General features: G+C 39.4%; 1 protein-coding gene across 4 annotated transcripts in view; it reads left to right on the top strand.

Moving 5' to 3' along the window:
* The first annotated feature begins 823 nt into the window (after positions 1–823).
* Positions 824–15,497, top strand: part of RAB3GAP1 (RAB3 GTPase activating protein catalytic subunit 1) — a 157,960-nt gene continuing 143,286 nt past the window's right edge. For all 4 annotated transcript variants that reach the window (XR_009504167.1, XM_059927599.1, XM_059927600.1 and 1 more), the window contains exons 1-3: positions 824–850; positions 953–1,008; positions 12,587–12,662. Coding sequence is in view for 3 of the 4 variants with exons in the window: in XM_059927599.1 (XP_059783582.1) it covers positions 833–850; positions 953–1,008; positions 12,587–12,662 (150 nt within the window). In the remaining variant the exon portion in view is untranslated. The remainder of the gene's footprint in view (positions 851–952; positions 1,009–12,586; positions 12,663–15,497) is intronic.

The raw sequence follows: 15,497 nt of genomic DNA, 5'->3' as shown, positions 1-15,497 counted from the left end.
AAAATTTCAGACCTAACAGAAGTAGAGAATAGTGTAAATACCCAGGTAACCATCAGTGGCTTAAACAATAATCCACTCATGGCTAATCTTGTTTTATTTCTAGCTGTATCCACTCCTCCCTCCCCTTATTTTGAAACAAATCCTGGACATGGTATGATTTCCTCTGTAAATATTTCAGAATGTATGAGATATAATTACTAACTGCTAGCTGGCACTCCTTCTGTTCCTCAGTGACTTAAAAAGTGTTGTGTTCATTGCACAGCATGTTGCTCTTCTCAGAAACCAGATAAATAGCATAATGATTTTATTTGATGACTTACCCAAACCGTAAATTCTCTTAAGGGTAGGGGTAAGGGAGGGTGGATATTATGGCATCTAGCTCAGTGCCTTGCAATCAATCAACAGAGGTGGAAAGAAAAACAGAAACACAAGCAATGTGTTTTAGGTTTTTTAATACACTCGTAATCACATGACTCTAGGGCCTTGCCTTACTTCCTTGCTTCTGTTCCCTTCCTGAATTCATTGCTCTACAGGAAAATTTTGAATTGTATTAAATCAGCCAAAGAACAGGGACTTGAGGGCAGAGTAAATTCTTCCTTCTCAGGAACAAAAAGCATTAAAAAAGAAAAATCAAATGATTTCAGCCTGAGAAGATTTTTCCTAGCGGTACTCCGGGGGCGGGGCTGCGCGGAGGGCCCGCCCCCGCCCCGCCTTCGCCTCCGCCTCCGCCTGCTCTCGGCTCTCCTTTCCCCACCCCCACCCCCCAGCCCCCCCCCCCGCCCTCCTGCTCTTCTTCCCGGCAGCCCTAGCGCCCGCCTCGGCGCTCCTCAAGATGGCGGCCGACAGTGAGGTGAGGCGTTTGCTCCCTCCCTATCCCTACCGCTGTTTAAGTTTGCTCCTCCGCGTCAGCGCCCCGGAGCTCAATCTCTTTCTTTCCTTTCACTTCCCGCAGCCCGAGTCTGAGGTATTTGAGATCACGGACTTCACCACTGCCTCGGAATGGGAAAGGTGAGTGAGTCGTTATCATTGGTTACCAGCACTTTGGGCCCCGGCGTCTCCCCCCGCCACTCCCCCAGCATAGACTCCCCCAACCCAGACGCCACTTGTGCGGGGAAAGTAAGACCCGTGGGTCTCCGGGTCTCCGCCTCCTCCCTGCTGTGGTCGGCCGCAAGCCTCTTCTGCGTCTCGCGTCTGACCAGCCCCGGCCCGCCCACATCAGCCGAACCCCGGAGGAGTTTTGTTTTCTCCGCTCTCCGACCACGCTCCTTAGCCCTTTGGTTCTCGCGTTGCTGCCCACCCGCAGGAACAGTTCCCCAGGCTACCCCTTCCGTTCCTGCGTTCCTTTCCGTGTACGTCATTTTGTCATAGTGAGCAATAAACTTCGCAGGTGCTTTTTTCTTTTTTCTTTTTCTTTCCGTGTACATCCTTTTCAGGAGAAGGCCTTTTTTCAGAGTCCTGGTGGTTGTCCGTCTGCCACACTCCCACCAGCTCCATCGTGTCTTTTAGAATAACCTTTTGAAATAGTCCGCGTCTGGCTTGGGAACGCTTCGATTCAAGTTGTTCCGTTTCAGTGGGTAATGTGCCCAGGCTTCCGGCGCCATCAAACTCCTAGTTGAAACAGCTAAGTGAAACTGTAGGATCGCTGGAATTAGTTGAAAGCCAAGTTTGGGGAGGAGTGATAGCTTGGATCCAGGTGTTATCAGTTTGATGTCGCAGAGGCCCTTCAGGTTTTCTGAGTGTTGAGGTCAGTAGTTAGCTTGTTGGAACATTTTATAATCTTTCTGGTTGGGAGAGGAAATCCACCTGGATGTGAATGTCATGTCATCAAACGGCATAGAAAAGATCCTTGCTGGGATACTTGTTTGACCTGTGGTCCCTTCCCCCGCCCCCCAAAAAAGTTCTTAAGACACAAGCACAGTGGCAAGGCTTTATTGAGCAGGTACTGTGTGTTCAGAACTATACTAACAGAGAAGAACAAAGCCAAAACAAAACCCTTGATCCGTGTGTTAAAAAAACAAAACAGCAAATAGTTAAATTAGTTTAAGGATGCTGTTGTTGTGGATTATAATTGTTGGAGGTGTTTTCATAGAAAAGATAGGAAATGTGCTGGGCCTGGAAAGTGGAGAGTAATTGGTTAAATACGAGAAGGCCCTGACCTGAACAGAGACAGGTGAAAACCTTTGGGATTTAATGAAATGTCTTTACTGGAGTGAAGGCTGTTTGTTGAAGGGAAGTAAACAAGATTATTAAGGAAGATAGGACCAGATTATAGACAGCTTCCAAAGCTAAGTAAAGGAATCTAAATTTGGTGCTTTAAGACCGGTGATTCTCAAGCTTCAGTGTGCGTCGGAATCATAGTTTATGGTTCTTTATGCCCGAGATTCAAAAATTTGCATTTCTAACAAGCTCCCAGGTGATGCTGCTGGTCAGGAGACCACACTTCAGAACATTAAAGAGCAGTAGTGAGGGACCCTTGATTTTAAAGTGGCAAAGTGATACGGGAGTTGTTTGAGGAGATGAGGTAAAATGAAGTTACTTCGATTAGGTTGGTGATTTGGAGACTAGAGAGAAAGGCTAGGAGGGAAGATTGTTAGACATTTCAAAGAAGTCGATGATACGCTTGATGAAATGTAAAAGTAGGAAAAAAAATCAAACATGGAACTGCAGTTTCTTGCCTGAGAGAATGAAGATACATACGAAAGTGGCAAAGTGAGAAGAATACAGTTTTAGACCTGTTGAATTTGAAATAATAACTTAATGTCTTAAAGGTAGTTAGAAAATGTAATTTGAATCTTGGAGAGTGGGATGAGGAAACAAGAAACAAGAGGAAACAAGAGTATTTAATGGAAAAATCATCACTTTCCACTAGCAAAATGTTTAAAGTATCCTGAAGTGGAATATTAAATCCTTTAGCTCCTTATTTGGAAGTAATTGTTAACACAGTTATGAAAACTACCACAAAGTAGGAACTTTGATTTTTGACTTTTAAGCTCTTGTTTCTAGAGTAAAACTAGTGTTTTACAGTTTGTGGGAAAGTGTTAAGACTTTGGAGTCTTTTAAACCTTGAGTTTAATGTTTGAATGAAATTTCTTGTCAGTATGTTATGAGCCATATGGACAGTTTATTGAGAGAAGCCAATGACTCTTTTTATCCCTTGTCCACTGAAAAAATATTGAGTACGTATGTGTCAAGCACAGTGCAGGGCATTAGGGATGCGCGGTGGTCAGTGAAAGCATATGGTTCCTGCTCTTGCTGAACGTACAGACTAATGGTATAGACAGACACGAATCAAATAATAGTACAAGCGTCTGTAATTACAATTGAAATACTGAGAAGAGAAAGAAACCTGGTCTTTTAAGAGCATATAACAAAAAAACCTAATACAGAATGAGAAGAGGAAGTGACTCTTCAGGTGAGGTCTGGAGAGCTTTCAGGGATAAAGTTATTACATTTTTCTAATCAAGTATCAATACTTACAGGATAGAGTCCAATTTTGGTTTGTTTTAGTACTGATAGGATTCATACAATGAATATTTTAAGATGTTCCTTCTTTTACCGTGAAAGCTGTATTATTTTAAATTATTTTTATTATAATACATCATTATAAAATAAAAAAAGAAAAATCACCTGTAACCCTACCAGCAGGAGATAGCTACTGTTAATATTTTGAGAAAATTCCTTGTAATCTGTGTGTTGTAAACTTTCTGTGTTAAACTGTATTAATATTTATTTCTAAAATTTTTTTTTAATTAATTTTTATTTATTTATTTTTGGCTGCTTTGGGTCTTCGTTGCTACGCATGGGCTTTCTCTAGTTGTGGCGAGCAGGGGCTACTCTTCGTCGTGGTGTGCGGGCTTCTCTGTGCGGTGGCTTCTCTTGTTGTGGGCAACGGGTTCCAGGCGTGCGGGCTTCAGTAGTTGTGGCACGTGGGCTCAGTAGTTGTGGCTCATGGGCTCTAGAGTGCAGGCTCAGTAGTTGTGGTGCACGGGCTTAGTTGCTCTGCAGCATGTGGAATCTTCCCGGACCAGGGCTCTAACCCATGTACCCTGCATTGGCAGGCAGATTCTTAACCACTGCGCCACCAGGGAAGTCCCAATATTTATTTCTATAGCTTACATTTTTTCATCTAGCATATGGACATTTTCTTATTTCCTCAAATGGGCGTCAAAACATGATTTTTAATGGGTGCATACTAGTCCTTTGAATGGATGTACCATTAATTTACAGCTGTTTGCTGCAGTTGGACTTTAAGGCAGTTTCCAGTTTTTTACCTTTATAAATGTAATGTGTATTTCACATACAGATTTTTGCTCACATGTGCCTACATTTAAATTTTTTATTTCTTTTTTTGCAAACGTGTTTACTTATTTGTAGAGCACTCTTCATAAAAACTGATAATTGCCACTTGAACCCCCTCAAAATATTGTATTAATATCTTTTTTTAATTTTAAAGAGAAAGTAATTAGAAGGTTCAGTTGAATCATAAAAACTCCCATTACTACCTTTACACCAAGAATGTAAATAAATAATTTATAATGTCACTGACAGGAAAAACCTGATACTTTTGAATATATTTTGACTAGAATTAACTCTAGTACTCTAGCAATACTATGTAAGTGTTTTAGGAGAGCACTGTTGCTGTTAGATTGCGTCATACATATACAGTGTAAGAAGGCAGCTTCTTAGAGTAATAACAAGTCTTCTGAAAGTGTCCTTTAATATGTATTGAACACTGCTACTAAGATGTAACAGTGTTCATTTGCTGAAATTGAGCATGTTGCTAGTCAGAGTTTATTCTCTTTAATAGGTCTGCTTGATCATTAGATTTAAAGATCAGACAGTGAATAGTTTAAAAATCTGTTGATTATTCCTTAAAGCTGACAAATCTACTTTCAGTTTCTTGCCAGCTGTCCCTTAAAGCTTGTTTTTTTTTTTTTTTCATGTAATGTCTGAAACATTTATATTAACATATTTCCATACAAATAACCCAATGAAAGTTTAGTATTAGTTGTTTTGTTTGTTTGTTTTTTTATACTGCAGGTTCTTATTAGTTGTCCATTTTATACACATCAGTGTATACATGTCAATCCCAGTCGCCCAACTCAGCACACCACCATCCCCACCCCACCGCAGTTTTCCCCCCTTGGTGTCCATATGTCCATTCTCTACATCTGTGTCTCAACTTCTGCCCTGCAAACCGGCTCATCTGTACCATTTTTCTAGGTTCCACATACATGCGTTAATATACGATATTTGTTTTTCTCTTTCTGACTTACTTCACTCTGTATGACAGTCTCTAGATCCATCCACGTCTCAACAAATGACCCAATTTCGTTCCTTTTTATGGCTGAGTAACATTCCATTGTATATATGTACCACAACTTCTTTATACATTCGTCTGTTGATGGACATTTAGGTTGCTTCCATGACCTGGCTATTGTAAATAGTGCTGCAATGAACATTCGGGTGCATGTGTCTTTTTGAATTACGGTTTTCTGTGGGTATATGCCCAGTAGTGAGATTGCTGGGTCATATGGTAATTCTATTTTTAGTTTTTTAAGGAACCTCCATATTGTTCTCCATAGTGGCTGTATCAATTTACATTCCCACCAACAGTGCAAGAGGGTTCCCTTTTCTCCACACCCTCTCCAGCATTTGTTGTTTGTAGATTTTCTGATGATGCCCATTCTAACTGATGTGAGGTGATACCTCATTGTAGTTTTGATTTGCATTTCTCTAATAATTAGTGATGTTGAGCAGCTTTTCATGTGCTTCGTGGCCGTCTGTATGTCTTCTTTGGAGAAATGTCTATTTAGGTCTTCTGCCCATTTTTGGATTGGGTTGTTTGTTTCTTTAATATTGAGCTGCATGAGCTGTTTATATATTTTGGAGATGAATCCTTTGTCCGTTGATTCGTTTGCAAATATTTTCTCCCATTCTGAGGGTTGTCTTTTCGTCTTGTTTATGGTTTCCTTTGCTGTGCAAAAGCTTTGAAGTTTCATTAGGTCCCATTTGTTTATTTTTGTTTTTATTTCCATTACTCTAGGAGGTGGATCAAAAACGATCTTGCTGTGATTTATGTCAAAGGGTGTTCTTCCTATGTTTTCCTCTAAGAGTTTTATAGTGTCCAGTCTTACATTTAGGTCTCTAATCCATTTTGAGTTTATTTTTGTGTATGGTGTTAGGGAGTATTCTAATTTCATTCTTTTACATGTAGCTGTCCAGTTTTCCCAGCACCACTTATTGAAGGACTGTCTTTTCTCCATTGTATATCCTTGCCTCCTTTGTCATAGATTAGTTGACCATAGGTGCGTGGGTTTATCTCTGTGCTTTCTATCTTGTTCCATTGATCTATGTTTCTGTTTTTGTGCCAGTACCATATTGTCTTGATTACTGTAGCTTTGTAGTATAGTCTGAAGTCAGGGAGTCTGATTCCTCCAGCTCCGTTTTTTTCCCTCAAGACTGCTTTGGCTATTTGGGGTCTTTTGTGTCTCCATACAGATTTTAAGATGATTTGTTCTAACTCCGTAAAAAATGCCATTGGTAATTTGATAGGGATTGCATTGAATCTGTAGATTGCTTTGGGTAGTATAGTCATTTTCACAATGTTGATTCTTCCAATCCAAGAACATGGTATATCTCTCCATCTGTTGGTATCATCTTTAATTTCTTTCATCAGTGTCTTATAGTTTTCTGCATACATGTTTTTGTCTCCCTAGGTAGGTTTATTCCTAGGTATTTTATTCTTTTTGTTGCAATGGTAAATGGGAGTGTTTCCATAATTTCTCTTTCAGATTTTTCATCATTAGTGTATAGGAATGCAAGAGATTTCTGTGCATTAATTTTGTATCCTGCAACTTTACCATATTCATTAATTAGCTCTAGCAGTTTTCTGGTGGCAGTTTTAGGATTCTCTATGTATAGTATCATGTCATCCGCAAACAGTGACAGTTTTACTTCTTCTTTTCCAATTTGTATTCCTTTTATCTCTTTTTCTTCTCTGATTGCCATGGCTAGGACTTCCAGAACTATGTTGAATAATAGTGGTGAGAGTGGACATCCTTGGCTTGTTCCTGATCTTAGAGGAAATGCTTTCAGGTTTTCACCATTGAGAATGATGTTTGCTGTGGGTTTGTCATATATGGCCTTTATTATGTTGAGGTAGGTTCCCTCTATGCCCACTTTCTGGAGAGCTTTTATCATAAATGGGTGTTGAATTTTGTCAAAAGCTTTTTCTGCATCTATTGAGATGATCATATGGTTTTTATTCTTTAATTTGTTAATATGGTGTATCACATTGATTGATTTGCGTATATTGAAGAATCCTTACATCCCTGGGATAAATCCCACTTGATTGTGGTGTATGATCCTTTTAATGTGTTGTTGGATTCTGTTTGCTAGGATTTTGTTGAGGATTTTTGCATCTATATTCATCAGTGATATTGGTCTGTAATTTTCTTTTTTTGTAGTGTCTTTGTCTGGTTTTGGTATCAGGGTGATGGTGGCCTCATAGAATGAGTTTGGGAGTGTTCCTTCCTCTGCAATTTTTTGGAAGAGTTTGAGAAGGATAGGTGTTAGCTCTTCTGTAACTGTTTGGTAGAATTCACCTGTGAAGCCATCTGGTCCTGGACTTTTGTTTGTTGGAAGATTTTTAATCACAGTTTCAATTTCATTACTTGTGATTGGTCTGTTCATATTTTCTGCTTCTTCCTGGTTCAGTCTTGGAAGGTTATACCTTTCTAAGAATTTGTCCATTTCTTCCAGGTTGTCCATTTTATTGGCATAAAGTTGCTTGTAGTAGTCTCTTAGGATGCTTTGTATTTCTGCGGTGTCTGTTGTAACTTCTCCTTTTTCATTTCTGATTGTATTGATTTCAGTCCTCTCCCTATTTTTCTTGATGAGTCTGGCTAATGGCTTATCAATTTTGTTTATCTTCTCAAAGAACCAGCTTTTAGTTTTATTGATCTTTGCTATTGTTTTCTTTGTTTCTATTTCATTTATTTCTGCTCTGATCTTTATGATTTCTTTCCTTCTGCTAACTTTGGGTTTTGTTTGTTCTTCTTTCTCTAGTTTCTTTAGGTGTAAGGTTAGATTGTTTACTTGAGATTTTTCTTGTTTCTTTAGGTAGGCTTGTATAGCTATAAATTTCCCTCTTAGAACTGCTTTTGCTGCATCCCATAGGTTTTGGGTCGTCGTGTTTTCATTGTCATTTGTCTCTAGGTATTTTTTGATTTCCTCTATGATTTCTTCAGTGATCTCTTGGTTATTTAGTAACCTATTGTTTAGCCTCCATGTGTTTGTGTTTTTTACGATTTTTTCCTTGTAATTCATTTCTAATCTCATAGCGTTGTGGTCAGAAAAGATGCTTGATATGATTTCAATTTTCTTAAATTTACTGAGGCTTGATTTGTGACCTAAGATGTGATCTATCCTGGAGAATGTTCCGTGCGCACTTGAGAAGATAGTGTAATCTGCTGTTTTTGGATGGAATGTCCTATAAATATCAATGAAATCTGTCTGGTCTATTGTGTCATTTAAAGCTTCTGTTTCCTTATTTATTTTCATTTTGGATGATCTGTCCATTGGTGTAAGTGAGGTGTTAAAGTCCCCCACTATTATTGTGTTACTGTCGATTTCCTCTTTTATAGCTGTTAGCAGTTGCCTTATGTATTGAGGTGCTCCTATGTTGGGTGCATATATATTTATAATTGTTATATCTTCTTGGATTGATCCCTTGATGATTATGTAGTGTCCTTCCTTGTCTCTTGTAACATTCTTTATTTTAAAGTCTATTTTATCTGATATGAGTATAGCTACTCCAGCTTTCTTTTGATTTCCATTTGCATGGAATATCTTTTTCCATCCCCTCACTTTCAGTCTGCATGTGTCCCTAGGTCTAAAGTGGGTCTCTTGTAGACAGCATATATATGGGTCTTGTTTTTGTATCCATTCAGCCAGTCTATGTCTTTTGGTTGGGGCATTTAATCCATTCACGTTTAAGGTAATTATCGATATGTATGTTCCTATGACCATTTTCTTAATTGTTTTGGGTTTGTTTTTGTAGGTCCTTTTCTTCTCTTGTGTTTCCCACTTAGAGAAGTTCCTTTAGCATTTGTTGTAAAGCTGGTTTGGTGGTGCTGAACTCTCTCAGCTTTTGCTTGTCTGTAAAGGTTTTAAGTTCTCCATCAAATCTGAATGAGATCCTTGCTGGGTAGAGTAACCTTGGTTGTAGGTTTTTCTCCTTCATCACTTTAAGTATATCGTGCCACTCCCTTCTGGCTTGCAGAGTTTCTGCTGAAAGATCAGATGTTAACCTTATGGGGATTCCCTTGTGTGTTATTTGTTGTTTTTCCCTTGCTGCTTTTAATATGTTTTCTTTATATTTAATTTTTAACATTTTGATTAATATGTGTCTTGGCGTGTTTCTCCTTGGGTTTATCCTGTATGGGACTCTCTGTGCTTCCAGGACTTGATTAACTATTTCCTTTCCCATATTAGGGAAGTTTTCAACTGTAATCTCTTCAAATATTTTCTCAGTCCCTTTCTTTTCCTCTTCTTCTTCTGGGACCGCTATAATTCGAATGTTGGTGCGTTTAATGTTGTCCCAGAGGTCTCTGAGACTGTCCTCAGTTCTTTTCATTCTTTTTTCTTTATTCTGCTCTGCAGTAGTTATTTCCACTATTTTATCTTCCAGGTCACTTATCCGTTCTTCTGCCTCAGTTATTCTGCTATTGATCCCGTCTAGAGTATTTTTAATTTCATGTATTGTGTTTTTCATCATTGCTTGGTTCCTCTTTAGTTCTTCTACGTCCTTGTTAAATGTTTCTTGCATTTTGTCTGTTCTATTTCCAAGATTTTGGATCATCTTTACTATCATTATTCTGAATTCTTTTTCAGGTAGACTGCCTATTTCCTCTTCATTTGTTAGGTCTGGTGGGTTTTGACCCTGTTCCTTCACCTGCTGTGTGTTTTTTTGTCTTCTCATTTTGCTTATCTTACTGTGTTTGGGGTCTCCTTTTCACAGGCTGCAGGTTCGTAGTTCCCGTTGTTTTTGGTATCTGTCCCCAGTGGCTAAGGTTGGTTCAGTGGGTTGTGTAGGCTTCCTGGTGGAGGGGACTAGTGCCTGTGTTCTGGTGGGTGAGGTTGGATCTTGTCTTTCTGGTGGGCACGTCCACGCCTGGTGGCGTGTTTTGGGGTGTCTGTGGCCTTATTATGATTTTAGGCAACCTCTCTGCTAATGGATGGGGCTGTGTTCCTGTCTTGCTAGTTGTTTGGCATAGGGTGTCCAGCACTGTAGCTTGCTGGTCGTTGAGTGAAGCTGGGTCTTGATGTTGAGATGGAGATCTCTGAGAGATTTACACCGTTTGGTATTACGTGGAGCTGGGAGGTCTCTTGTGGACCAGTGTCCTGAAGTTGGCTCTCCCACCTCAGCGGCACAGCCCTGATGCCTGGCTGGAGCACCAAGAGCCTTTCATCCACACGGCTCAGAATAAAAGGGAGAAAAAATAGAAAGAAAGAGGATAAAATAAAATAAAATAAAGCTATTATAATAAAAAATAAGAAAAAAAATTATTAAGAATAAATTTAGTAAGAAAAAAATTCTTTTTTAATTTTTAAAGGTAGAAAATAAGGAAAAAATTATTAAGAAAACATTTATTAGGAAAAAAAAATTTTCAAGTAAAAAAAAAAAAAAAAAGGACAGACCTAATCCTAGGACTAATGGTGAAAGCAAAGCTATACAGACAAAATCTCACCCAGAAGCATACACATATACACTCGCAAAAAAAGGAAAAGGGGAAAATTTAATATATCCTGCTCCCAAAGTCCACCTCCTGAATTTGGGATGATTCATTGTGTATTCAGGTATTCAACAGATGCAGGCACATCAAGTTGTTTGTGGAGCTTTAATCCGCTGCTTCTGAGGCTGCTGGGAGAGATTTCCCTTTCTCTTCTTTGTTCGTACAGGTCCTGGGGTTCAGCTTTGGATTTGGACCCGCCTCTGCATGTAGATCACCTGAGGGCGTCTGTTCCCCGCCCAGACAGAACGGGGTTAAAGGAGCAGCTGACTAGGGGGCTGTGGCTCACTCAGGCTGGGGGGAGGGAGGGGTACGGATGCGGGGCGAGCCTGCGGCGGCAGAGGCCGGCGTGACGTTGCAGCAGCCTGAGGCGCGCTGTGCGTTCTTCCAGGGAAGTTTTTCCCGGATCACGGGAGCCTGGCTGCGGTGGGCTGCACCGGCTCCTGGGAGGGGCGGTGTGGAGAGTGACCTGTGCTCGCACACAGGCTTTTTGGTGGCGGCAGCAGCAGCCTTAGCGTCTCATGCCCGTCTCTGGGGTCCGCGCTGATAGCCGCAGCTCGCGCCCGTCTCTGGAGCTCGTTTAGGCGGCGCTCTGAATCCCCTCTCGTTGCGCGCAGCGAAACAAAGAGGCAAGGAAAGGTCTCTTGCCTCTTCGGCAGCTGCAGACTTTTTCCCGGACTCCCCCCCCCCCCGCTAGCTGTGGTGTGCTAATCCCTTCAGGCTGTGTTCAGCCGCCAACCCCATTCCTCTCCCTGGGATCCAACCGAAGCCCGAGCCTCAGCTCCCAGCCCTGCCCGCCCCGGCGGGTGAGCAGACAGGCCTCTCGGGCTGGTGAGTGCTACTCGACACACCGATCCTCCGTGCGGAAATCTCTCCACTTTGCCCTCTGCACCCCTGTGGCTGCGCTCTCCTCCGTGGCTCCGAAGCTTCCCCCCTCTGCCACCTGCAGTCTCCGCCCGCGAAGGGCCTTCCTAGTGTGTGGACACCTTTCCTCCTTCACAGCTCCCTCCCACTGGTGCAGGTCACGTCCCTATTCTTTTGTCTCTGTTATTTCTTTTTTCTTTTGCCCTACCCAAGTACGTGGGGATTTTCTTGCCTTTTGGGAGGTCTGACGTCTTCTGCCAGCGTTCAGTGGGTGTTCTGTAGGAGCAGTTCCACGTGTAGATGTATTTCTACTGTATCTGTGGGAAGGAAGGTGATCTCCGCGTCTTACTCTTCCGCCATCTTGCCCAGACCCCTCGGGAATTTATTATTTTTTAAAATTTATTTATTTTTAGCGGCGTTGGGTCTTTGTTTCTGCACACGGGCTTTCTCTAGTTGCAGAGAGCGGGGGCTACTCTTCGTTGCAGTGCGCAGGCTTCTCATTGCGGTGGCTTCTCTTGTTGCGGAGCACGGGCTCTAGGTGTGCGGGCTTCAGTAGTCGTGGCACGCTGGCTCAGTAGTTGTGGCTCGCAGGCTGTAGGGTGCAGGCTCAGTAGTTGTGGCACATGGGCTTAGTTACTCCGTGGCATGTGGGATCTTCCCGGACCTAGGATCGAACCCGTGACCCTGCATTGGCAGGCGGATTATTAACCACTGGGCCACCATGGAAGTCCCTCAATCTAAGAATTCTTGGGCTAAAGATGATTTTCATTTTTATTTCACATCCATAAATTAGGCTAACAATACTAAACTTACTGAGCCTTCTTTGTTGAAAGTGTTAAAATATTAAAAAAAAACTTTTAAAGAAATTATATAAGAATAGGAAAAAATGTGGTTACATATTTAGAAAGTTTTTTCCTCTTTCCTAGGTTTATTTCCAAAATTGAAGAAGTCTTGAATGACTGGAAACTGATTGGAAACTCTTTGGGAAAGCCACTTGAAAAGGTCAGATCTATTTGCTGGTATCTCTAAATGAGTATTTGCTTTGAAACTTCTATTTTTAAGTCTTTTGCTGCATTTGATACATTTAAAGTAAATGCTTTTAAAGTTATGTATAATCTATGAACATAAAATGGCATCTGGAAGAACTTGGATTGGAATCTATGGCGAACAACATTTGTAAGATACTTGTGACCTGTTTTTTAAATAATAAAATTTGTATGTATAATGTAATTCTTTGTGAGTGATTTTATTTGTTTCTCCTGGTGTTTACTTCTCTCTTGCTTTCTCCGTTAGAATGTTTGAAAACAGTTTTTCAAATTTTTTTGGTCAGAGAAAAATTGCAACTACCAACTTCTTGGGTAGAGTATTTTGCGTAACTAATGAGGAAAAATCTTGGTTTCAACAACTAACTTGATGTCATTAGTAGTTATTTTACTCAGGTTTTGTATTTTATGATACCACTAATAATGTTTGTCTTTCCTCTCTTCTTTTTTTAACTTTATGGATGTTTTGAGGATATTTAAGAATGAAAAAAAATACTCAAAATTGAGGTGAAACTAATCCTAACCTAAGATATTGATAGTTTTGCTCATAAACCATGCTGCAAATGTTTACTGAAGCACATACTCTGAGAACAAACCTAGATTTCCTGTATTTCACTGAAGGGAACTAACAGTTTGATTTTAGGCTTATATAGATGCTCTCTTTGTTAGGTAAATTCTTTTCAAGTAAATTTGATCATTGTTTTTTTAAAAAATGTATTCTTAACTGCAGTTTACCCCTATGTAAGGAACTCTCAATTCTCAATATTTGCTAGGGTTTTTCAGCTTTATTGTGATGTTAACAGAATTTGAGACTCTCAAAGTATTATGATTTTTTTCTTTAGCCATATGAATAAGAGCAGAAAAATCACATCATTTAATATAGTGAAATATATACATTAAATCAACTGTGTTTAAATATTTTATGATTGTATTTTTGAGTAGAGGAAATGCGAAGTTCTGAGACACAGATATTCTATTCCACTTGAAACAAAGACATAGCAGTTGATATAAATGCCAATAAAATTAAAGGCAAAACAAGCTGGATATAACTGGAGTGGGAAGTGATTTGTACTATCAAAAAGAGAGCTAAACTGTGTATTTGTGAGCTCTGATATTATATTCCTTAATTCTTTGATTTACATATTCACTGGGTATCCTTTATGTGCCATGTCTGAAGAAGTAGTGAACAGGGTAAGATCCTTGTTTGCCACTGCACATGAATTTTCATGAGAGAGAGGTAATTAATAAGTAAATAAGATTAAAATTCTAGACGCTAAATTCAACTTTGGGATTTAAGTTGGGTAATGTATTCAAAGTAGGTAGCATATTGCTATCAGGTAGTAGGGGCAAAAGGAGTGTTTTCTCCCTACAGGTAGTAGTAAATAAATCAAATATGGAAAATATGAACGCATTTCAAGGTGAGCTGTAACTATGATGAATAAGATTAAAGAAAGTGTAAAGGAGTATATATATGCTGTATATATTCAGCATAAAAAAGAAAATTTAGAGCATACCTTAGTAAGAGATTGTAATTTATGTCAAGGACAGTGATTACCAATTCTCTTCCTCCACTGAGGGAGAATTAAGAGAAATTATTTTTTAAATACCTTTAATTATGGAAAATTTCAAAAATAGTATAGGGAACCCCCATGTGTGTGTCACTCAGATTCAACATTTCTTCCATTTCTTATTTCAATATTACCCCTATCTACTCACCACCCCTACTAGATTTTTTTAAATAGTTTTTTTTTAAATAAACTATATATAATGTACAAAACTGCTTATTTTGGTAAATGTTTATATCATGTAAGATTCCTCACTCAAGATATTGGACATTTCTGTCATCCCAGAAATGTCCATAGTGAACCTTTCCACTTGATTCCCATGTTCCTCACTCATGCCTTCTCCCTGCAACGCCCCTGCCCCCTGCCCTTCCAAGGCATCTGCTGTTCTTTTCCTTTTTTCTTTTAAACCATAGCTTACTTTTGCCTGCTCTGCGATTGGATATACATGCTATCATACAGTACATAGTCTTTATGCTGGTTTGTTTTACATAATATTTGAGATTATTCTAGGTTGTTGCAGGTATCAGTATTTTTATTGCTGAGTAGTAGTCTGTTGTATGAATGAATATACCACAGTGTGTCACTTATTGACAGACATTTTCGCTATTGTGAATAAAGCAGAACATTCTTACATGAGGCCTTTTGCAGAGGTATGTTTTTATTTCTCTTGGGTAAATATCTAGTAGAATTACTGGGTCATAGGCTAAGTGTATGCTTAACTTTATGAGAAAGTGCTAGATCTTTTGTAACATTTTACCTACCCACCAGCAATATGTGAGAGTTTGGGTCATTTCATATTTTCACCAACAGTTGTTTGTTTTCAGTCTTATAAAGTTTAGTCCTCCTAATGGGTATGTAGTTTGTGGAATTAATTTGTATTCTCTTTCTGGTTTTACTTTTGTATTTCTGTGACGAATATTGGTATTGATCACTTTTTTCGTGTGCTTGTTAGCCATTTGTGTGTCATCTTTTGTGAAATGTCTGTTCAAGTTTTTTGTCCATATTTTAAATTGGGTTGAGTTTTTATTGAGTTGTAGGGATCTTTTAGTTCTTTTATATATTCTGCTTTTAAGTCTTTTCACAGATAGTACTTTTGCTAGGTTGTGAAGATATGTTTTCTTCTAGAATTTATCATTTTAGCTTTTATTTAGGTATATGACCCATCATGAACTAATGATATGTATGGTGTGAGGTGGGAATCACAGTTCAGTTTTTTACATATGGCTATC

Source organism: Balaenoptera ricei, chromosome 7, assembly GCF_028023285.1.
Source record: "Balaenoptera ricei isolate mBalRic1 chromosome 7, mBalRic1.hap2, whole genome shotgun sequence".
NCBI lineage: Eukaryota > Metazoa > Chordata > Mammalia > Artiodactyla > Balaenopteridae > Balaenoptera > Balaenoptera ricei.
This window is presented reverse-complemented; position numbering and strand designations above follow the sequence as displayed.